The sequence below is a fragment of the Gallinula chloropus genome, assembly GCF_964237585.1.
Source record: "Gallinula chloropus genome assembly, chromosome: 1".
NCBI lineage: Eukaryota > Metazoa > Chordata > Aves > Gruiformes > Rallidae > Gallinula > Gallinula chloropus.
In genome coordinates this window covers 26111172-26134843 of record NC_140085.1, presented here as the reverse complement: position 1 = coordinate 26134843, position 23672 = coordinate 26111172, and the positions used below count along the sequence as shown (strand labels likewise).

Below are 23672 nucleotides of genomic sequence, written 5' to 3'. Positions count from 1 at the left end.
ACCCGTCCTCATGCCTGCTTCTTCCCCCAAAGGGAAATGAGCTCTACATGAAGCAAAGGCTAGGGGAGCGACCCTTGAAGGCTTTAACTGTTGGTTTCCCCTTACTCATGATTTTCCTGTTAGTGTTTTGTCTTCTTGGCATCCTTCCTGTTCTTTAAATATGTATGTTCTATATTGTTGTCTCGCTGTTGCTGTCTGTATATTGCATCCTTTGTCTTGTAAAGCTCAGGCATGGAGAGGTGCAGGCTGTAGTTATTGGGGTTACTCCTGAAAGTAACCAGAGAGGCAATTTCTGTGAGCACCGAGGAGATGAAAGCACACATGGGCTTTAAATGCAGTGTCTCTCTTCTCAGGAGAGGGTTTGACCAGCTGTGGGTCACTGCTAGTGCTGTCAGCCTTACTGTTTATGTGCACCAGCAGTGTGGCTCATATCCAGTTACAGACTTGGATTTAATTTTTGAATGAGGTGCAGGGTAAACAGAGCAAAGAAAATCTCAAGGCATGGCCTCCATCACATGGCAGTGGTAATACCCATCCCCAAACTGTAAGCCCCTTTGAGGTATGCTCAGTTTATTCACCACAAATGGAATAGCAAAGAAGGGAGGTTCACTGCTGTCACTGCCTGACCTTACTGGAGGCAGGACCTGTGCGTGTGACCTGCTGCAGGGCGTTGGGTCTTCCTCTGACCTTTCTTGTTCCATGGCTGCTCCAAGTGCAGTGAGCAAAGCTGGTTTCTTCCTCTCCCTGAAGGAGTTCAACTCGTGTTCCTCTGGAAGACGTCTCTGTCCTTTAGGGGTGGGGATGTTGCCTACTGTCAGCGCCTCTTTTATTCGCCCATTGCTTTGGAAACATCATGCAGTATCTAGTGCCCTGAGCCAGATGTACGTACTCCATCCATCGGAAGTGGGGAAGAGGGCATCGGGGAAGGGGGGCGGGAGGAAAACTTAAATTAGAATAAAGCCAAACAGCTATTGCTGGAGACAGATGATTACAGCTCATTTCAAGGCTGTTTCCTGCATGCCAATGATAGATCAGTAAACAAACGCCTCTTTGCGAACACAAAGCAGGAGGCAGGAACTCATGTTTGGGAGAGAGAGGTCGGGGTAGGTCTTGCTTCGCTTGGTAGCAGGAAGCCCCTATCACATGGCCCTGGGAATTGTGAGGCCGGGTGCATGTGGGAGATATGACCAGACTCTTCTGCTGGGAGACTTCACATCCTTCCCAGGGTCCGGCCAACAGGTTTAAGAGCTCCCTGCCCTCCCTCTTTCCTCCCCTCCTCCCCTGTCCTTCCTTTCCCAGTTTAATTTTGAAACGATATCAGACGACTGCTTTGTTCCCCCAAACAATGGCAGGGATTACTGAATAAATTGCAGTGTTGAGGCTTTCCATATGGGGCTCGGCATCTTCTCTCCCCTTTTATGGCTTTGCTGCTCCAGGACGTATGTGCCAGGCACGGTTGCCCTGACCTTGGGTTGCTGCAGGCCTGTGCTTTGCACTACCTGTAGAAAGTTCTAGTGTCACTTTAGAGAAAGCAGCAATCCATCCAGAAGTACCGGCTTTTGATGTATGTATGTCCTTCCCTGGTCAGCTGCTAACTGAACTCAGCCTCATCCCTGCATGTTTCTTCTACACTGTCTGGAGGCCCCTGGTCATGTTGCACAGGACAGGAAAGCAAAGCATTTTGGATAACTCTCCTGAGCCTCTGGCAGGTCTCCCTTCCCCATCCCTACACACACACTCTCCCCTGCTTTGTCTAATTCCCTTCCTCTTTCCCTCTTGACCACAGTCTCATCACCTCTTTTATACCAGATCAGGTGCGTGTTGGATCCCTCCCCTGAGCTCCTTTGTCTGAAACTCTCAGGGAGCTATAACAGGACACAGAGCTGCTCCAAAGAGCCCGAGCAAGTGCATAGTCAGGGTAGCATGTGGTCAATCATAGCAGAGATGCGTGGAGACAGGAGGTGCAGGGGCTCCCATTGCCCTTTGCTATAAGGTGTCTTGTTAACTCTTGGTACTTTGTGGAGCCAAACCTCGGAAGAGAAGACCTACCTTTTTTTTTGTCTATGGGAGGCAATTTCACATCGCTGCTATCCCAGCTTCCTTATGTCAGGCACTGGGAATGCCTGTGGGTCAGGCTTGCAAGTCATTTCTAGTGACCTTACTAACAGAAGAAATGATCCCACCACCTTTGAAGTTCATTTGGACCTGGGATAGGCCCCAAGCAAATTATACGATTATTGGACTAATTGGGAGGACTCTCTTTTTTTTTTTTTTCCCTTCATGTCTTCCAGTGTGTTTTGATAAATATTTACTCTTTAGGGCAGGGCCAGCTGTGTACTGCAATAATCCCCTGGGTGATGCTGAGGCCACCCTGTGTATCCCGCTGCTTAAAGGTGAAGGCACAGCAATCTGTGTATCTCCTAGGGATAACTTCACTCCCCTGAGCAGCATGTGTTGTTAGTGGCTGTGTTGGCAGGTACCTGGTGGTCGTCACATCGCAGCATCTCATGCATTGCTGCTTCGGAAGCTCCTGGCCTGCTCTTTAACCTGCCCTGTGTGAGTGATTTGCTTTGGTTACTCCTGCTACGCATGGGGGCCGAGGGGAACAGACCTCTCTCTGGCCTTGGCTCCAGGTCACACCGATCTGCTGGTTACAGAAACTCTTTTGCAGCACTCAGCAACTGTTTTGTGCCTTTCTTCTGCTCACCGAGGGTGATGGTGTCTGTACCATCCACTATAAATGAAAAAATGAGTGTACTACTTAGTCTGTGCAACCTTTTTTGGCCTCTCTCACAGGAGGGACATCTGCTACGTGACTCTGCTGAGCACTGGCCTACATTTGCTCATACCCAGATGTTTGTTTTCAAGGCAGCATTTGTTAGGAGGCTGTTGGAAAAGGGTGAGAGATGGGGAAACTGTGTGATCTTATCAAGACAGAGCAGCTCATCCCAAGTGAGCATTTGGTGTGGCAGTGAAGCCAGGGTTATGCGTACACCAGTTCCCATTGTTAGGTTTCTTACTGCTAACGGCAGTGCCAAGGCGCTCCGGCCGATGAACCTGCTGTGTGTGGCACTAAATGAGGGATGAGTGAAGAGACCGTCCCTGCTCGAGGGACACCTTAAGCCAAATGCAGAGCAGCCCCTGTTGCAGCTTCGCAGGAATCTGCTTTGTCTGCCTGAGTGAGTCATTCTTTGGCCCGAGACAGGAGCGATCGTTAGCTTTTCATTACTCTCAATCCATAGCAGTTAACGGATGGAGGAATAGATTTTGTTCCTCGGGCTGGTAAATTTTCTTGACAGTGTTGCAAGGCTGCTCTGTGCCTTGAAGTGAAGTGGGTGTTTGTTCCAGTTACTAACGAGGCAGAGAAGCCAAGGAGGTTTATTGTCTGGGGAAAGAGTCCACTAAATGGTTAGCAATGAGCTGCCCCGAGTGTGTACACATTGAGTTGACCCGGAGTTCACGCCTTGCCTCAGGAACGTTGCCAGTGTGGGATAAAGGGAGGGAGAGAAAACTGGGAACAAACAAGACTCTTTTAGTGGTTTTTTTCTTTCCCTTTTTTCCTCTCTCTGCCCACAATACTTGAACAGTGGAAACAAGAGATCCTTTTGTTCTTTACTGTGTCTGCTGTGGCGGGTTTTATTTTTTTAATGACAAGAACCTACAAAATCTCCCGGGGCACTTGGTCCTGTTGCCAAATGCTGGGCATGGCGGGGCAGCATCTGGCAGACCAGCCGAGCGGACAGATTGGAGTGGCTTCCGATTTTACCAAGTGTTCCCCATGAGATGGTGAAGCCCCATGCCACTGCAAAGCTGCAGAGTGGGCAGACCACCCTGAGAAGTGAGGAGAGATGGTCCTGCAGAGTAACAAAATAATTGTTTTATTTATTTATTTAAAGAGTAAGAGCATTGTGGGGCAATAAAGACATGGAGGGGTCTGGTGCAGTACTCAAAAGGAAGAGAGGGACACAGTCACTCCGTGAATGCTAGAAATCATGAGGCTAACAGCATGACTAATTTTTTGTGACTGATTTTTCTTGCCCCCATGAGGAGTTGGAGCATCCTAACATGGCCCACCAGAGAAGAGGAAACCAGTGGCTGCCATGCAGTCATTCTTCAGAAAAAATGTCTTATGTCTCAAACTGGGGGACATTGTGACACTGTTGCATGCACAGGGATCACTTCAGTCATGTGGTCTTAACACAGGTTGTTTTAAAGTCATTTTTGTTTTAGTCTTCTGCAGCGGGGAAAAAAAAATCTAAATCTGCTGAGACCTTGGCAATAATAAAAGCCTTCATAGAAAGGGCTCCAGGTTTAAGTCATGGTACAGCAGTTGATGCTGAGTCAAAGATAATCTTTGCCTTCAAAAGCGATCAACTACTCCCTTGGCCTGTGAGGGATAATACTATCACCCCTCTTCCCATTTCTTGGAGGAGGAAACCGAGACTGTCCTCAGAGAGCTGTTGTGTCTTGCTTTTGCTCTTCTCCTGGATTTCAAGGTGAAATGTACGAGTGTGTGTAGAAGGAAGAGCAGGATGTTGAGCACAGAGCAATGCCTCTTCCTTGTGTCTGTCTGCAGGTAACCTGCTGCCCTGCTGTGTGCTGACATGATGACAGCTAGCAAGGTGGCCGATGTGAGCAGCAAGTCTGAAAGCAGTGTCTGCAAGTCTGGTGAGAGGTGAGAGCTTTCCACATTTCCCTGCTGGGGTGCTTTGCTTGTGTTTATTATTCCGAACAGAAAGAAAACCAGAGGAAATAAACTTTCTCTGCTCTGCACCATCCCACATTAAAACACACCCCTGTAGGCCTCGGGTGGCTTCACTGCCACCTCAGAACTGCAACACTGTGCGTTTTAGCGTCCAGTCAGACCAGTAAGTTCTTAAGAGTCATTGTGCTAGAAGAGGTCTGCCCCAAGGCAAGACTGAGCTGATGTGAACCCTGTCAGTGTTCACCCTGCCTGCACCCAAAATCTTCAGTGATGGAGAATGGACTTTTCAAACAAGCCCTACTCTCCCCACCCACTGCAGGTTTTTCCCAGGGTCCAGCCTTGGTTTCTACTGCACAGTCCAACCACCAGTGGCACTACGATGCTCTGCTCCTTCGGAAAGGCCACATATGGGAAAGGCCAAAGCACGATATTGTCACTGAGACAGTCAGGAGTTAAATATCTCTTGGGCTAGGATGGAACAGTATCTGGCTCAGGTCTCGTTTCCACTTAGAAACCCATTCCAGACTCAAGTTTACACCACAACTGAGTCTGCAATGGCTGCCAGCATTGCTTAACTCCAGGACAAAGCTCAAGTCCTACCAGCATGCAGGGTATCCACATGGATGCTCTTACACGAGCGCTAAGTCCTGGAGGAGGCACACTTGATACATTTAAGTTACTAGAGCAATTTCCTGAGCTCAGTGTTGGGATCACGATAAATGGGACTAATGATGGGGATTTTTCATTCCAGTGATTTCCTTGTTGTCCTTCCCAAGCACAGGCAAACCCAAAAGACATAGCTAAGTGCTTTGGTTCAGAAACATTTTGTGTTGAAATAACCGTCTTTTCAGCTGGAACTTTATTGTGGTGTCAATTTAGTATTGATACTGTGGTGTCATGCACCTGGAAATCCTCAAACTAAATAAATAGATTAAGGATTTTTGGTGCAATTTGGGCTCGAGCAGTGAAGACATTTAATCCATTGCTCTGAGAATGTAGAACTAGGTGTCTGGGTGCTACATCACCTGCTGTAGGCTGAGGGAGGAGTGTGCATGGGAGCACAAGTCCATGTGCCCCTGGGGTGGTGGGGCCACAGAAATGTAATAATAAAAGTGCAGTCTTTGTGCATTAATATGCATTTGGGGAACATTTGGATGGACTGAGAGAGATCCCCTGGGGAGGCACTAGAGGAGTGCCAGCTGTATCATATGTTTTCTCCTCAATTTAACTGCAGCAATTTTGTCTGCAGACAGTCCGTTCTGCATTTATTTGCAGTGGAGGTGCTTAATGCCCTCACAGTGTCCAAAACTGTGCTTCTGTACCCACACACAGAAACGCTGGTGAGCCTCTCGTTGGTATCAGCACATATGATGTACAGAAACATACACCTGCCACCTACTTCTGCCACAGAAAAAGACTTCATTACAAACTCTTAGTCATAAACAAGGGGAGGCCACTGTGTTCTGGCTGTAAGGACAATTTTCTAAGCATCCTTCCCTTTCAGCCCATGTCTCAAGTGTTTGTTTCAAGCATCCTCTGCTGTTACCAGCTTTATGAGTAGAGCTCATCGAGCTGATGGGCTAAAACAGGGGTGAGCAAGCGTGGTGAACGTTTCTTCTCTTTTTGTCTTTGGTGTGTAGGGTCAAGCTTGCAGATAAAATCAATACAGCAGCTGTGAAGGAATTAGAAAGTCCTTTGCGTGGATTTTTGAGTGAGAGATGTTCTGAAGGTTCCTCTGTCACCTTGGGCTTAACACCTGAAGCTGAACCAGTTTCTTCTGTGGTGAAGAACCCACTGGGAGCCTTGGAGAACTTGATGCTGGATCCAAGGCTAGACTGCTTTCAGCAGAACATGCTTAGTCCTAAAATGATCATCAGTGACCCATCCGTGGATCTAAATGTGAAAGAAAACAGTAAAATCATCAGGAGACAGATAGGAGGCACTCAGAGTATACGGTCACCTGGGAAAATCGGCTTGAGGAATAAATCCTTCAGCATCAAGGACAAAATTTCAGAATGGGAAGGGAAAAAGGAAACGCAGTCTGCTCCTCGCAGAGAGGAGGAGCAGGCAGCTAAAGAGGAGCACAGGATGCCCTGTGTAACCGAGAAGACAGGTGGGGAAGCGCTCACGACTCGGAAGGTGGAGACCAAGAGACTTATGAACTGGGAACTGGAGTGCAAAGGGGCAGGCAAAGAGAATGAGCGGAAAGCAGGAACCCCGAAAGGCACGGGGCAGGCAGTGGAGCGAAAGGGGGAAACGCAGAGGGACGAGGAAGTGGAGTCCAGCCTTGGGAAATGCAAGGAGGTGAAAGGTGTGAAGTGGGAGGTCCAGAAGGAGAATCTTTCAGTGCTTAGTCAGGTCAAGAAGCTAGAGAAGGCTTTGAAAGATGGCTCAGCAGAGCTGCAGCCACAGTTACCTGGTACTTACTACTCCCCACAGTGCTTGCAGGAGAAGGCGGCACAAGGGCACACTGCTTCTGAGGGCCACGAAAGCGTATGTGGGGCTGAGCTCAACAAAAGGCTTCTTGGCTTGGACTCTGAAATCAGCGAGCCAATTTTTGGGACTCTAGAAGAGGTAAGAACTTCTCGTGTGAAATCCAAGGACTGCACAGTGGAGAATGTGTACACAGAGCCAGGAGTGCCAGAGAAGAAACCCTTCATCAACCCACTGCCAAAACCCCGGCGGACTTTCAAACATGAGGGGGAAGAGGACTGGGTGCCAGGAGCTAGGAATAAAAGAAACTTACCCCCTCTGCCATCCATTCCTCCTCCTCCTCTTCCCTCCTCACCGCCCCCGTCAGCTGTCAGCAGGAGACTCTGGAGTGGGAAGCACAAGAACAACGCCGACCACAGGTATTCTAGCTGTGTTTCACAAAGGTGTTGGTTGTGATGGTGGAGTCCCACGCTCCCTTATCTCGCTGGGAGAGATGTATCTTCTCTGGTCGCTTACAATCCCCCAAGAACCTTGTTAGCTATAGCAAGCACTTAGTCATCTCTGAGATCATATGAGTGGCCAGCACAACTTCACAGGATAATGGTGAAGGCCTAAATCATGACAGATAGGGTTTAAAAGTCACTGTATTGTGTGGCTGAATCTTCTAGCCCAACATCAAGGGGGTTGGGGTTTTGTTTGGGGCTTTTTTTTAGTAGAAAGTGTATTTAATCACACAGTCACTGCAGCTGGTCTGGAACTGGGTCTGCAGTGATAATCTCTAAACTCTACCACAGCATTTTCGCCGTTCGTAGTAAATCTATTCCTCCAGCTGAACCTGATGTGTATGTATTCTTCCAGAGTGCTTTCTTATGTTTTCTCCCCTCCCTCATGACTGTCACACGTTTTTGGGGTGAGGAGTGTAAAATACACAGCTGTTTGTAACAGCCTCTGCATAAACTGTCACCTGAAATTCCTGGCTTGGGTGCAGGAAGGAAATCTAAACTTCACAGGTTTGTTGGCAGAGAGCACTTAACTGTCGGTACCCTTACTACCACCCTGCATGCAAGTATCACTGTCCTGGGCTGCTCAGAGAGAGACGATTTTTGGGGCCCCTCTGTTCCTGCCGATGGTGGGATCTGTGCTGTAAGTGGGAGCTCACATGGCCTGAGGTTCCATGGTGTGTTGCAGGATGTGCCACTTAACACGGGCATCTTCGCAGCGTGCTATTGCCATGACAACCCAGATTATCTGCAACATCCCTGCAATCTGAAATGCCTTTATTTGCACAGCTGATAAAAATAGCCAGTTGCAGTGTTACTTTCTCATGCTTTATATGGGGTGAGGCTGTGAAATGTCCTCCGGAATTCGTTCTGCCAGCTCTGAGGCGTGTCGGAGAAGTGAACTAGCTGTGATTTGGTTATAAATGCTGGTTAACCCTATCAGTCTCTTCTCTGCTCCTTCTCCCCTCCCATCGGTGGTGCAGGAAGTCGTATGAGTTTGAAGACTTGCTGCAGTCGTCGTCGGAGAACGGACGGGTGGATTGGTATGCGCAGACCAAGCTGGCCCTCACACGCACTTTATCTGAGGAGAACGTCTATGAAGACATCCTGGGTAGGAGTTTTGGACACTGCTAACACTGAGTAACTGAGACTTGTGGTCAGCAGGCACTCACTGGAGGTGCTCCAGAAAGTATCTTTATTACCCAGATGCAAACCAAGACATGTTTCACTGAGATTACAGCCGAGTAATTAGAAAAATGGATGGAATATTTCAAAACTCTGCAGCTTCAGAGATGAACCTGAGGCATGTGGGAACCAGGTTTTTACTTTGTGCTGGCATCTCCCCTGTCTTCTTTATGTCATGTGGATTAATTCCCACAGCTCTGGTCTGTCCATTGTGGTGAGCTTGTCACCACTGAGATAATGTGAAGACTGAAAAGATAGCCTCCGAGTCAGTTCCTTGGCTCAGAAATTGGATTGTGTATGGCTCCAGGTACCACTGTAATTAAAAAAATAGTCCCCACAACCTTTGAACTTGAGTTTTATGTATTTCTCTAACTTCAGTGGCAGATCAATTCCATTTTAAAGATTATTTTCTGTAAGGCTTGCAATCTATATAGTGGGTTTTAATACTTGGAGTTAGATGGCCTTTTATGGAACATAGAATCTCCCCTCTTGAAAAAGCCTTAAAAAGCTTTATTAGCTGTGGGCTGGTGTTGTGTAAAAGCTCTTGGCTGTCTAGCAGAATAGGGGGAGAATGGCTGCATCAGCTCCCACCACACAGCTGGAACCCTGCAAAGGTGGCCTGTGGTGTTCAGCGTGGGAGGAGCTGCGCTGTCTCAGGAGTAGGCAGGGCATTGCTATTTTGGTAATAATTTGATGAATAAAACCTGATTGTAGTTGTTGAGAAAGATTTCTCAAAGGAATCGTGTTCCTTTGGGACTGATGGCCAAGGTGATGCCAGTCCATCCTTTTTGATATTTTTTGAAGCTTTTGACCTCACTTGTGGAGCTCTAGGGGCCCCGTGTTAGCCTTTTTTTTCTCTTGGGGGGCCAAAGGAACAGGGAGTGCCTGAGCAGCTGCTGAGGGGTTTTTTTTTGTGTTGGGGCGTGGTGGGAGGTCTCAGAAACCACTGGGTAAGGGTCACCTCGTCAGCTGGAATAACATGGATAGCGTTACAGAGTGGCTGTATAGGCAAATCCATCCATTCAAACACAAGCACACCCCAGTGTCCCAAGTTTGCAGTGAACTCAAACACCAGACTGAAATTCCTCTCCCCTCCAGCTTTTAGTTGCAAAGATTAAATGAAAACAAAGTTACGGGTAATCGTCAGCTAATGAGACGTGTTTGGGGTTTTGTTTTCTTGTTGCATGTTCAGGCATTGCCTGGAGTCCGTGATGTTTAATTGGGTCCTGCAGTCCTGGTGGTGTTACCATAGAAGCTTAGGAGAAGGGGTGGACAGGAATAACTCAGAAACACCCTCCCTCCCCCCTGCCCCCCCGCCCCCTGCTTGTTTTTCACAAGACTGGAGGCGAGTGGAGTCCACAGAATATACACATGTGAAAACCACACCAGTGGAGAGACAACCAAGGCTTCAGCCGCAGGACAGCAGTGCTGACCCACAGATAACCATGCGTGTCCATCAGGGTATGCAAGCCCAGACATACATCCCACATTCACGTGCATGATTTAGGGAGGGTTCAGCTGTTGGTGGGAGAAGTGTTCCCTTTTCTAGCAAATCACACAGATTCCCTTCACGCACCATCTCTTTACCTGTTCACCATTGCTTACCCGGACCATTAGAGATTGTCCTGGACAGATGGATGACAGGATTTACTTGTCAAAAAGAGGGAAATGGTGTTCTTTCTTCCAGACTGAGGCTAATTGGACATGCTGCCAAGAAGTTTGAGGACAGGGTAGGCAGCACAACCTACGCTTGGTTTTTTTTCTCTAATCTACCCAGTTATGGGATAGCTGAAGTACATTTTCAGTACTGAAGTGTGCCATTGGAATTAGAAAGTGAAGCCACTTTCAGGAACAGGAGCATGTTTGCTGTCAAAAAAGTTCATGCAGACTTGCTTTGCTGGTGTCACACATGTTTCCTTTCTCCTCCTTGGTGAATCGGGATCTCCTGCTGTAGTGCTCAGTATTGCCAAGCTGCAGATAGAAAACTGTGTTGGAAAAGACCTGTGTTTCTGTCCCTGTCAGTGGCACTCCTGCCCTGGCAAGGCAGACAAGTTAAACAGATCCTACATCTGTTACCAGTCTCTGCTCCAGAGAGCAGCATCATTGACCTCCAGTCTTTGCTCTCAGCCAAGCATTTCATGACCAGAAGAGAAAGTAAGAGAAAGGCAGTTGCTTCGGGTCCCAGCTGTCTGCCGGGGTGGTGTGAAGTGATGGCGATGAAGAGAGAAATCTCATCATGAATTGCCCACCCCTGCGGATACTCGGGCAAAGGCTTTGTCATGGGTTTCTCAGATGCTCGGGTGGAGATGTCCAGGTGTCCCAACCTCCTTTTTCAGAGTTATGTGTTCTTTTTGAACACACTTGCATTTGCATTTCCCTGTATTGCTGAAGAGTGGCATGTAAGAAGTTCATTATATGTAATTTGGGGCGTTTACCACTCAGACTAGTTCTGTGCCTTGTCTCTAGAATCAGTGGCAACAAAGGGTCATTCAAAGGCCATTCAAGGCTTGTGGTTTTGAGGGCATCCTGGGTAAGTGAGTTGAATGTTACTTTAAAGGTGTCCCTTTCCTGCCCTCCCTCCCCCCAGCCTTCCAGGGAGAGACCATCCAGGTGTCCTAGGTTAGGTGATGGCCTAGGTTAGGTGAGGTGAATCCTTCCCTCTTTCTGAAGTGGGATATGTGAGACTGTAGTGTCCATGATTAGTAGATGTGTTTGAAAACCTATGGTGTGTGACAGACATCCATGTTCAGAGAGTGGATTAAATCTCTCTGCATGGTCAGTCCAAAAGCAGTTCATTGCTTCAGCCCCAATTAAATGGTGACCAGAGGGCACCCTAAACATGAGGTGTAAAAGGAGAAGAGAGGACCCTTCTGTTAGCCTTAAGCTCATGTTTCGTTTGGAGACAATTCTGGGCAGGAGAGTGGAAAGAAGGAAATACAATTATGGACTGATGTGCATGAGAACCTCACAGATCCTCTGAAGACAGGGAAATGAACTTGAGGACTTGCTGGGTCTTTTCCATCTGTAGTATCTGTGATACGTTCCTATGGCTGCATATGTTAGTGTCAGGGTTTGGACACTGTCCAGCAAGCAGCTGGACTTCTAGGGCTATGGAGAGAATGAAGCAATTGCAGGAATGCTTGAGAACAGGTCTTTATGTCTGATGTGGGAGGTGGGAGAAGGCCAGCAGATCCCCAGACAGATTTTTATGGGAAACCTCAAGGATTTTCTGCACTTACAGTCTCTTGCTTGTGGCTTTTTGCTGCAGATCCACCGTCGAAGGAAAATCCTTATGAAGACATTGAGACCAACAGCCGCTGTTTGGGGAAGAAATGTGTCCTCACCTTCCCAGCATCCCCCACCTCTTCTGTACCCGGGACTCCCACTAAGGTACTTTGATTCAAGTGGCCACCTCTCCTGCTTCAGAGGGTTTTTTGGGTGAAATCCAGGTGCTATGTGGAAAAAGCAGAGAGTTGACAATGACTTTCATCATGTCAGGATTCTTCCCTTTTTGTCTTTTGCTACAGGGTGTGATAAGAGGGGATTTACTGCCCTTTAGCAAGGTGAAAAGGTCAGCATTCCCTTAGGCAAATTGTTTGTTGCCTTTCACTCTTTTTCTAAGCCAGGGCCACCTTCCCCTGGGGAAGACCTTTGGCCGTCATAGTGCAAGAAAGGTCTTCCTCTCCTCAAAGAGAGCATTTAAGTCCTTGTGTAATCACAGACTTGCTCTCACCTTGATGAGACTAGTTACTGGTAACTAACACAATGCCAGGCCACTGGTTAGGAAGCTGACACTACAAGGGTGTCCCCACCAGCAGCACAGCTCACAGCCTGGTGCTGTTTTCCTCCTTGACAGTTAAAACAAAAGAGTTAAAACACAGGTCTGCACCTTGTACTCAATGCTCAGTACTTACCAAGGACAGCCCTGATGTTAGCCTCTTGAGCTGTTTTGGTTGGTTCCTGATAGTCCAAGGCTGGAACAGCAGGGACAGTGTGACAGCAGAAGTCAGCTTAGCAATAGCTGGGTTCAGGGTGGATAGCGGGGTTCTATACACATGATTTTCCTAACCAAAAGGTTTTCCCATGCTCTCCAGCAATTATTCGAGCTGTTACCAAACGCTTTCAGAAGTTTGATGCTGCATTTCTTGGCATGTTGTTCTTTTCCAACCACCTCAATCAGCAACTGAGGTTTCTTTGGATAATTCAACACTTAGAAGTGAAAATTGTTCTGTGGTTCTCGGTCCATTCTCCTTATTGCTGGTTAGGTCTAGAGCAGCAAGGGTCTGCATATGAGTGCTGGAATGCTGTCCCATAGAGAGCTTTGCAGTCACCAGCATGTCCTCATTTCCCACTTGTGCTATAAAAGGGGGCTTGTTACCCAGGAATGCCTTTTACCACAGATACTGTTCCCAGCAGGAGATCCTGAACAGGATTAATTTTGTTACGCTACGGCGCTTTGGCATCTGAAAGCTGCGATCTGCATCAGTCAGAAGAGAAGTGCTGCAGCTCTCTTGTCAGCTGACAGGTTTGCAACTGCAGTGTGAATCACACTGGGAGTCTGCCCAGGCTAGAGACTGTGGGGATGGGTCTGGAAAGACTTTCAATAGTAGCTCATCTCACTAGTGCAGGATGAGATTCCTCAGTGCTAAAGCTTTTCCCAGACTCATTTTCACCTGTAATGTGGCTGGTAAACATTTCTGTGAGTTGAGCATCTTCTGCCAAACCACCCAGAGACACCTGAGCTAACCTGAAGAATGGTAACTGCGCTGAGGTGTCTGATGGTGGAGGCAGATCACTATGCTGCCTCAGCTATGGTGCTGCTGCGGCTTGTTCCGAATTAGCTTGGATACCTCTCCCCCACAGCACTTAGTGTCGTACTGATGCATCTTCTGGGAGCACACATGCAGTGCCCACAAAAGGTGCGACTTACCCTTGTCATAACTGCTGGGATATCCTCTAGGAGACAAAAAGAGTTTGTATTGAGCATCCTTCTGCTGAGAAGTGGTTTGCCTTGCCCTTCTTTACCTGGAGCTCAGCTTTCTGCTTCTCTAATGCTGGTTTTGGTCAAAGACTTTAAGGACTTTGGTACTTAAATATCAACTGTTGTGCTCTCATCAAACTTGCTAATGTGCTCAGGAGGAAACCAGTATCTGTAATTGTCTATCGTGGCATTTCTTATACCCTCTTCCAAAATATTTAATTCTGGCTATTGTTGAAGACAGCTGTGCTGACAGTGCTTTTGTTTGGCCTCACTGCTTCTCTGTTCCTCCTCACTAGCTGCTCCTTATCCCAAATGCTTGCGGTTGGCCAGTTGGTTAGTCTTGTCCTGTTTACAGTCCCAGCCTCTGGGTTACACAAGTCCCAGGAGATTCCTTTTCACACTGGAGCAAGGCTTCTTGGCCGACCCCTGAGATTGCATTCTGGCCTGGAATAAATTTGGGATAGTTAAATTACTGGTCGAGATAGTCCTGGCCTAGCACAGCAGCTGGGCGAATGCCTTGTGTGTGCAGGAATCTCTGGGCCTTCTCAGAATTTGGGCTGTTTTGCCAGTGCGTGCCTTGGCTGCCCCACTGGATGGACCACCGTGACGGTGTAAGCAATGACACAGAGGTGTGTGAGGTGCCCTGTTTGCTCATTCCTTCTCCTCCATTTCCAGTTGCTTTCCAAGCCCATTTTTTTCCGCCAAAACTCAGAGCGGAGGAGTTTCAAACTGCCAGACATACGGAAACTGAGCCGCGATGGGACTGGGTCGCCATCCAAAATCAGCCCTCCCTCGACCCCCAGCAGCCCAGATGACACCTTCTTCTCCTTGGGAGACCCTCAGAATGGCAAGAGGAGAAGGAAGATTCCCAAGGTAAATCTAGGGCTTTATTTCTTTTGCTTGGCTTCTTCCAGGAAGGAAGATGAGTATGAGAGAATGCTTTCTTCAGTTTCCAGGGTGGCATCCCTGCAGTGTAACTGTTCTCCTGGCAGGTGGCTTGGCTTGTGTTTGGCCCCTGTTCTGCTTGAAGGAACATGTTCACAAACATCTCTGCAAGTTTTGAAGAAGTTGTTTTTCCATCTGAGATATGACGATTGGCAGGAGAGATAAAATAATAAGCAGCGGCAAAGCATTTTAAATTTTGGATAAAAGTTTGTCAGAGGGTAAAAAAAGTTATTAATATTTTTGAAAAAAAAATTAGCCCATCGTATTTTCTTCTTTGTTTGATGCATCAGATGGTTAGAAGTTATGTGTTGTGTTGGTGTTCCTTCTTGTTGATCTGTTTTTCTTTGCCAGATCCAAAGTAAGGTGTGATTTTAGGTGAACAGTGAAAATACTGACATTTGAGTGACAAAAGGAGTTGTCTGTAGTCATAAGCGTTTTCTGAAGCAACGTTTCCTATTTCATATTTGGATACAGTATGACTCCATTTCAATTTTATTTTCTTTCAGATCTAGCAGGAAGTGTATTCAGCCCAAATGAGGTTTGGCAGCAGTCTGTCTATTGAATGTTTCAAAAACACAGTTATAAAAACACAGTTGCTTATCCCAGTCTTTGCAGGGCAAGCAGTCTACCAGGGACTGTCTGTGGTGATGTTTCTTCTGACCCCACATTTTTCATTTGGGGAAAAGGGATGTGTTTGTGTGTCTTCTTTGTTTCCTGGTTGCCAAATCTGTGTTCATGTTTACATATGTGATTTTTGAATGCCCTCTCTGTGTACCTCAGCTGTTCAGTAGTGAGCCAAAGACTACAAATGTCCAGGGTCTTCTTTCCCAGTATGCCTTACACACCTGTGTGTGTGCTTGAGCTCTGTCACTGTGTTAACACATACTTTTATGTTAACTGAAGGGAAGATTACAAGTATGTATTTACCAGGCAGTGCTCCTGAGCAGTCTTACAGAGCAAGCTCAGAATTGGGATTTACTGTGTCAGTGGTGAGACGGAGGTGAGATCTGAGCTGGGCTGGTTGGAGGCTCCACACTTCCACACCCAAGCATCCTGCCTCTCATTTAAGTATTTGGATTTAGAGCTCCCTGACCAAATGTGTGGTTGGCCTGTCTCACCTGGAGATCTTAGGATGTGTGCACAGGGATCCCAGACTTCCTGGAATAAATCTGAATGCTGTGACCATGTCTGCTCCTGTCTGGGACCTTGACAAGGAGGCAGTTCTGCTCAAGGATGCTTGGGAAAGCCTGGCATGGTCCTTCTGCAACCCGTTCACCTTCAGGGATGGATAGGGAGACCAGAGGCACTGAATGAGCCACTGAGCCCAGCTATGCCCAGCACTGAAATGTCCTCTCTCCTGCTCAACTGGGAGGTCAGCAATTAAAGGATTTGCAGAGCAAACCACTAGTATAAAGTACGTCAGCATCATTGGCTCCCACCCATCTCAGTCTCTTCAGCATTCCTTGTGTGATGTGTTTCCCCCATGCCTGCTATGAAGGCTTGTCCAGTGCATCCCACAGCAGATGTTAAAGGCATAAAGACATTAAAGATTGTTGCTGTCCTCCAGCCAGTTTTTCTGCTTTAAAACCTGCAGACCCAGGGCAGTTTCTCAGAGAACCCTCTGGTGCTCCTTGGAGCATGGACAGGCCCAGGTGGTCACTGGCAGGCCCGTACAGCCACACAGTGTGGAAGTACATTAAGGCCTGGCCTTTCATCAGGGCTCGTTACCTTGAGCTCCTGCCGTGGAGCAGTACATAGGTGACTGTACTGCTTCTGTGCCAGAGGGAGCTTTGCCACTGGCAGCACGGGTGAAGGTGTCTGTGCAAGGTGGTAACTGCCAGTTCTGGGCCATCAAGTGAAGAGTTTCAGTGTAGCCAGGGTTGGGAAACAGAGCACTTTGCATGAAATTCTAACTTGCTTTCTTGCCTGAGGAGGAAAATAACATTGTTTGTTTGTTTGTGTGTTTGCTGAGCAGCTTGTGTTGAAAATCAATGCCATTTATGAGGCACGAAGGGGAAAGAAACGTGTCAAGAGACTATCGCAGTCTACAGAGAGCAATTCAGGGAAAGGTAAAGGAACTTTGAATCATCATACATCTAAGACTTTTTGAGGACTTGGCCTTTGAGTTTAGGCTGGCTTAGTGATTTTATGTGACATTTTCTAGCACTTCTTCCAGTCCAGGGTGAGCCTGAGTTGGGACTGCCACCCTTTCTTTTGCGAAGATAAGGGCTGTTCCTCTGCCCAAAAAAAATCTTTGTTAAAACAGAACTTTTTTTTTTGTTTTCTTGCCTCATTTTCATTCCATGGCTTTACATGATAACCTTTTAGGTCAAACTAAAAATGTCCCCCCCTTTTTGATGTTTATTTCTGGAAAGGGCTGGAAGCTTTGTAGAGGAATGTTCTGTCCAGAGGGTCTGATTTGTTGAGATCAAAATATTTTGCGGGAATGTGTCACTTCAGTGAACTGTCCAATGAAAGACAGTGAATTTTGAAACAGTCCTGGTTCCCTCAACATCCCAAATTGCCTCAGTTGGGAATCAAGGTTTTTAGACTTGACTGTAGGACCATCTCCATCACAGCAAGCCTCTCACTGTTAATCATCAACTAGCTGGAAGTGTTCAGGTATTTCAGAGCCACTTTTAACCATCTCATCTCCATGAAACTTAAAATTGTATCTTTCCAAAACAGTATTTTTTTCCAAAACACCCCAGTTTCCAGGAAGAAAGGTGACCACCAGCTCTACGTTTCCCACAATTACTCCTTACTGTTTATCCCATTTTATATAGGATAGACACCCACAGAGTGTGTTTATATGAACCTACAGGGCAAGTATCCCAGATTTGTCTCTACATCATTGTTCTGTGCCCTTCTCTGAACCATCTCAGGCATCACTGACAGAAACTGGCTGTTGGACTGAATCTGATTCAGCCTGGCAGTTGGGTTTTTTTTTGTTTATTTGTTCTCTTGCTTGGTTTTATCCTGCAAACTGCTGCATATTAATCAGCCTTTTGCCTCGGTGTCATGCTTATGCAAACTTGGATAAAATACTTCTCTGGCACTTTATTCTTAATGCAACTATTTTGGCTGTGCAAAATTGATTGCCCTTGGGCCTTTGAGGTACTGTCTCCCCAGTAGTGTTGCCAGGCCTGGCTTTCCCATGCCAGTGATAAGAAGTGCATGGTTATAAATAGGCTTTACTTCACCTTCCTCTTTCTTTTTTCCTAGTTACAGATGAGAACAGTGAATCGGACAGTGATACTGAAGAGAAGCTGAAAGGTAAGATAAGTGCACGAAGAGAGCAAAGAGCTCCTGATAAACTGCTCTGAGATCCTGGGTCAAAATCTCTCCTCTGTTGTGCCTTTGGAGAAGGGAGCTTTTTTCCACTTGGCACACAGTGAGAAAGCAAAGATCTCAATGCTGCAGAAGAAAATCCGTGGGCAGATGACTACATGAGTCTAAACCAAACATCTGTTTCATTTCCCAGCGAAGTTCTTTGTGCTGCCTTTTCTAGGAGAGAGCTTGGACATTGTGGAAATGCAGTGAGTTTTCTAAGTACACAGTCACAAATGTGTGACCAGGCTGACAGAGGCAGTATCACATGGGAAAGGGTGTTCAGAGACCCCACTACCCAGAAACCCCACTACCCATTTGCTAAGGGAGAAAACCCACCAGCCAGACTGGCTAGCTGGGAAAATCGAATTGCACTGTATGAGTTATTGCTAATTAAACTCTTCTGCATTGGCTGCATTGGGTTAAAGCACTGCATTGCTTGCCTCACTCCAGTAGAGCTATAACGCATACTGATCTCCCTAATACTCTCCTGAAACCTTTTCCTGCTGGTAGTTTGCCCTTTGATGTGCTGGTGGCATTACAGTTTTTGAGGGATTTACGTGGTAAATTCAAAGCCCTGGCAGAGTCAGAATGCAGGATGGAAACTCCTTCAGAGTCTAAAGTTTCCTGACTTACATGCACACTTGATCCAGGTAGCAGGTCAGATCCCACGCTGAAAAGGCAGACCTAAACAGCAGTTGGACTCTGTGTCAACCACAGCATGTTGTGCGTGGGAGTGCCTGTTCTTTACCCTCTTCCAGGTTTTTAGAACTGAAGCCTCAGGGTTCCCTCCTGTGAGCGCAATTTCCCATGCAAAAACTACCGGATGCTCTTGCTCCCCTCTGCATTGGGAAATCTTTTATCTCTACAGCTGTGTTGGCAAGATCATGCTGAAAACTGCCATCACTGCCACCGACTTTTTGACAGGTCCTCAGGCTAGCTTGGGGGCAGGCAGAGAGGATCTGCACCCAGATTGTGTGGAAATTGCATTCTCAAGTGTCTTAGAACACAGTGCTGTGAAATACAGTCTGTGTCCAGAAGTGGCTGAGAAGGACAGTGTAGATGTGGCCAGAAAGACTCAAACTCTTGCCTGTTACTGGTGGCCATAATGAATCACGTGCATCCTGTGTTTCTCTGTAACGTCTGTATAACTGCAGCTAGGAACTGACTATATGAGGGGTCACAGACTCACAGAATGTGTTAGGTTGGAAGGGACCTTTAAAAGTCAGCTAGTCCAACCCCTCTGCAGTAAGCAGGGACATCTTCACTGGATCAGGTTGCTCAGAGCCCCATCAAGCCTGAGCTTGAATGTCTCCAGAGATGGGGCCTCCACTACTTCTCTGGGCAACCTGTTGTTCCAGTGATCCACCCGCCACATACCAAAGAATTTTTTTCCTAATATCCAACCAAAATTTTCCCTTTTCTAGTTTAAAACCATTACCCCTCGTCCTATTGCTACATGCCCTTGAGAACAGTTCTTCCCCAGCTTTCTTATAGGCACCTTTCAGGTACTGCAAGGCCACTATAAGGTCCCCCTGGAGCCTTCTCTTCTCTAAGGTAACAAGCCCAACTCTCTCAGCCTGTCTTCATAGGAGAGGTGCTCCAGCCCTTTCATCATGTTTGTGCCCCTCCTCTGGACGTGCTCCAACAGGTCCATGTCCTTCTTGTGTTGAGGGCTCCAAAGCTGGACACAGTATTCCAAGTGAGGTCTCACCAGAGCAGAGTAGAGCAGGAGAATCACCTTTCTTGACCTGCTGGCCAGGATGCCACTGGCCTTCTGGGCTGCAGATGCATATTAGTCACTCATGTCCAGCTTTCCATCCATGAGTACCCCCCAAGTCCTTTTCCTCAGGGCTGCTTTCAAGCACATAATCTCCTAACCTGTATGGTTAACGGGGGTTGTCCTGACCCAAGTGCAGGACCCTGCACTTGGCTTTGTTGAGCTTCATGAGGTTCACCTGGGCCCACTTCTCCAGCCTGATTACTGGAAATTGTATGAAGTCACCTCAAATTCATCAGCACTGGACTCTGAACAATATCCAGAGGCATACCTGGATCTGTATGACTGTGCCAGTCTATGTAACTGTGAACAGGAGCTCTGGCACTTGCTCTTTGCTCTAGCTGCACCCGTATTTTGCTTTATGCCATGTTGAACTGTTGGCTTTCCTATTTGTGATTAAGAAGGTGAGCTGAAGTACCAGGTCTCTTCTACCTCAGGCTTTTGATTTTGCAAGTTTTCCTTAACAGTCTAAACGTGCCAGCCAGTTACCTCTGCACAGCAGGTCACTGCACATCATCTGAGACACAGAAAGTCATCAGGCAGCAGTCACCAGGCTGCATGTCAGGGCCGAAAGTGCTGACTCTTGAGAAGGAAAAACGTTCAAAGACAAGCCCTGCCGTGGTGTCAGCACTACAGTCCTGGTATCTTTAATGGGTTGCACAGAATACAAACAATGCAGAGCTTGAAGAAGCACTCAGCATTGCTGGGACACTGCTCCTTTTGAAGTCCCTGGTAAAACAGAAACCACTTCTGAAAGCTTTTGGGGAGTTACAGCCAGACAGCGAATAGCATAATAGGCAAGGAGAGAAAGGAGTCTAAGCCATCTTGCAGGGCTTTAACTGCCATGGGATTGTTACACTCTCTGATTTAAGAGACACCTCAAGATGCTCTAAATTGTATTATCTAGAATAATCCATGAGTGGCACAACTTTACCTTGATAAAAGGTCAAGATTGTTTGTTCAAAAGTATATGCCATCTTTCAGGAAGCCCTGAAAGATGGCATATACTTTTCCTGTTTCCCAAGCAGACATATTAGGTATTTGGACTTCCCACAGTATCCCTGTGGTGGTTGTTTCTGTCAAAACCTTGCATTGCCACCCACATTCTCAAAAAGACAGTTGTGAGAACGTGCTGTAGCCCCTGCTTAAGGCAGCCTTTCTTTTGTAGCAGGGGTAAGGGAGACGACACGGAGATTTAATTTGGGATGTGACTATGAGGCAAAGCAGGGGGGGTGGTCTTAGGGAATTTCATTTGGTCTTTTCTCAGCAGGCAGCTTTTCATTACTTTCCATGCTGCAATGTTTATCGTCCCACAGCTTGTGTGTTGTGCTTACAGCTTACTTGGCAGTTTTTCTTGTTCTCCCATTGTCTTGGGTGAACTTGTGGAATCCTGGTCCTCAGAGATGAGTTTTAGGCACAGGAAGGAGTGGCACACGCCGGCCTTTTTCATTTGCACCTCCTGTCACATTTTGTGTTGTGGTTGGCGTACAGCCCAGGCTACCACTCTGAAGCTGGGAGACCCCAGCATTACTCAGCCAGCGGAGCCCTAGCCTGAGCCAGGTGCTGGTCATGTAAAACCCTGGGGACCGCTACCCACAGCCTCCTCTGAACAACAGCGATCAATCACCTAACTGCTGGCTTTGAAAGACAGATAAATGCATGCTAGGATGAATGCCCAGACATTATCTGTTACACCATGTCCCATATGGATATCAGTTTGGGTTGTCTTCAGCTGTAAAAGCAATCCATGAAATCCTGCTGCTGCCAGAGCTCTTCAGGGTGATGGCACAGGATTACATCTCATCTCTGTCGATATTTACAGCGCAGCTTCCAAATGGCTTCTGCCTCTCAGACACGACAGAGTAAGTGCTGGTGGTGCTCTCTGCAAAGAGACAAAGTCACAATTGCTCATCTTTCTCTTCCTAGCTCACAGCCAGCGCCTGGTGCATGTGAAGTCTCGCCTGAAGCAAACCCCGCGGTACCAAACCTTGGAACGGGATTTGATCGAATACCAAGAGAGGCAGCTGTTTGAGTACTTTGTGGTAGTGTCACTGCACAAGAAGCAGGCTGGGGCTGCCTACATCCCTGAGGTTACCCAGCAGTTCCCACTGAAGGTGCGGTGCCTGTCGGAAAGGTCCGGTTATCGTGTCTCAGATTGCACGGGGCACTTGCACAGCTGGAGAAGCCACAGCTGCTCTGTTGACCGCATGTTATATCAGCAACCCCTCTGCTGTGCCAGCATTCAGTGAGACTGAAGATAGAGGGTCTGCAGTCACCCCCAAGAATTGTCCTGGTATTCCTCACTGTTGAAAGAGCAGCTGATCTAGATCTTTTGCTGCCCTTTGCTATGACTTTTATATAGCTGTTCCCTTTCTCCCTCTTTTCTTTTTTTAAAGAAAAACACTGTTTGGGAGAAGATGGGTTCTTAAAGGGAAGGCACAGCTTTCACCAGTAGTCTAGCTCCAAACGGGGAATGAGGAATGGGAGAAACATAGAGCCAATGTGATGGTGTGTTTGTAAGTGGGGTGTAACCAGAGCTCTCCTCAGACTTCAGCTCTCTTGTCCCTTGCTGGGAGATGTGTCCCATATTGGAGGTGCAATGTAGCAGGGGCAGGTGCTGAAGATACAAGACTTGGTGGAATTGAGAGCACAGCATTACTTTAAGATACCTAAGGATTAGGTGAGCCAGAATCACAGAAATTTTAATATCTTCCAGGCAGAAGCTTATCCTCTGTCATCACCTCTTCATTTGTCACAGGAAAAATACTTGAAGTCATTCCATCCCCACATGACTAATTGGAAACATTCCTTCTCTCTGTTCTGCTAGCTTGAGCGCTCCTTCAAATTCATGCGTGAGGCAGAAGATCAGCTGAAAGCTATTCCCCAGTTTTGCTTCCCTGATGCAAAGGACTGGGCCCCCATCCATCAGTTTGCCAGGTATGTACTACGCTTTGCGTCCTGATTCATAAGAAACAGAATTAAATATCAAGCTAATTAAATATGAGAGCTGTTAAGGGAGAAAATTGGGTAGACCCCTGAACGGGTTGTATTGGAAATGCGAAGGGGTTGTGGGTTTGTTGGGTCTGTATGTCAGAGCACTTTAATGTGGGCAGTGGGTATCTTCTCATTCTGGTTTCTCTTTCTGCAGTGAGACATTCTCATTTGTCCTGACGGGAGAAGATGGGAGCCGGCGGTTTGGATACTGTAGGAGGCTGCTGGTAATTATCTCTGGGGTTTTTTTTTTCCCTTTTCCTAGAGATGCAGCCTTCTGTGGGGTTGGTGTTACTGGCAACCGTTCTGGAAAGTGCAAAGCTGCTGCTCTTTCAGTGTGGAAAGAAAGAGGAGCAGCAGCAGAACAGCTTTGCTGTCTTCTGCCCTGCTTGGTGCCAAAGTGTCTCTTGGAGTTCCATCCTCCACTCCAGGCATAGCTCTTCTACCTTCTCATTACAACAGTGATCGATGTTGTGACCGTGAGCTGTTGTTTCATCACTAAGCTGAAGATAGGGTTTGTCTCCCTTAAGCTCAGATAGCTGCTACACAGTTTCCTAAACCTGTGTGAGTCCTGTAGGCTGAGTTGCCTCCGAAGAGGAGCAGCCTCGCCACAGTCATTTCACTTAGGAAGGCTGGGACCATATTGTGGATGCCCGTTTCTCCCCACTGTTTCTACCCTACCAGGGTCTGACCCAGAATTAAGGTACTGACATCAGACGTGCTGTCAGATGTCTGTCGCTTTCTGAGCCAGGCAGCGAGCAGCAGAACTAGGACACCAATTACCCTCTCTGCAATAGTCACAGCTCTGACATTTTCTTGTTT

General features: G+C 47.3%; 1 protein-coding gene across 1 annotated transcript in view; it reads left to right on the top strand.

Moving 5' to 3' along the window:
- Positions 1–4535: 4535 nt before the first annotated feature.
- DENND2A (DENN domain containing 2A) overlaps positions 4536–23672 on the top strand; it is a 36797-nt gene continuing 17660 nt past the window's right edge. The window contains exons 1-10 of the mRNA XM_084279530.1: positions 4536–4675; positions 6346–7557; positions 8622–8749; positions 12092–12213; positions 14480–14677; positions 16725–16818; positions 17975–18025; positions 21786–21973; positions 22687–22796; positions 23008–23077. Of these exons, the coding sequence (XP_084135656.1) occupies positions 4605–4675; positions 6346–7557; positions 8622–8749; positions 12092–12213; positions 14480–14677; positions 16725–16818; positions 17975–18025; positions 21786–21973; positions 22687–22796; positions 23008–23077 (2244 nt within the window). The 5' untranslated portion in view covers positions 4536–4604. The remainder of the gene's footprint in view (positions 4676–6345; positions 7558–8621; positions 8750–12091; positions 12214–14479; positions 14678–16724; positions 16819–17974; positions 18026–21785; positions 21974–22686; positions 22797–23007; positions 23078–23672) is intronic.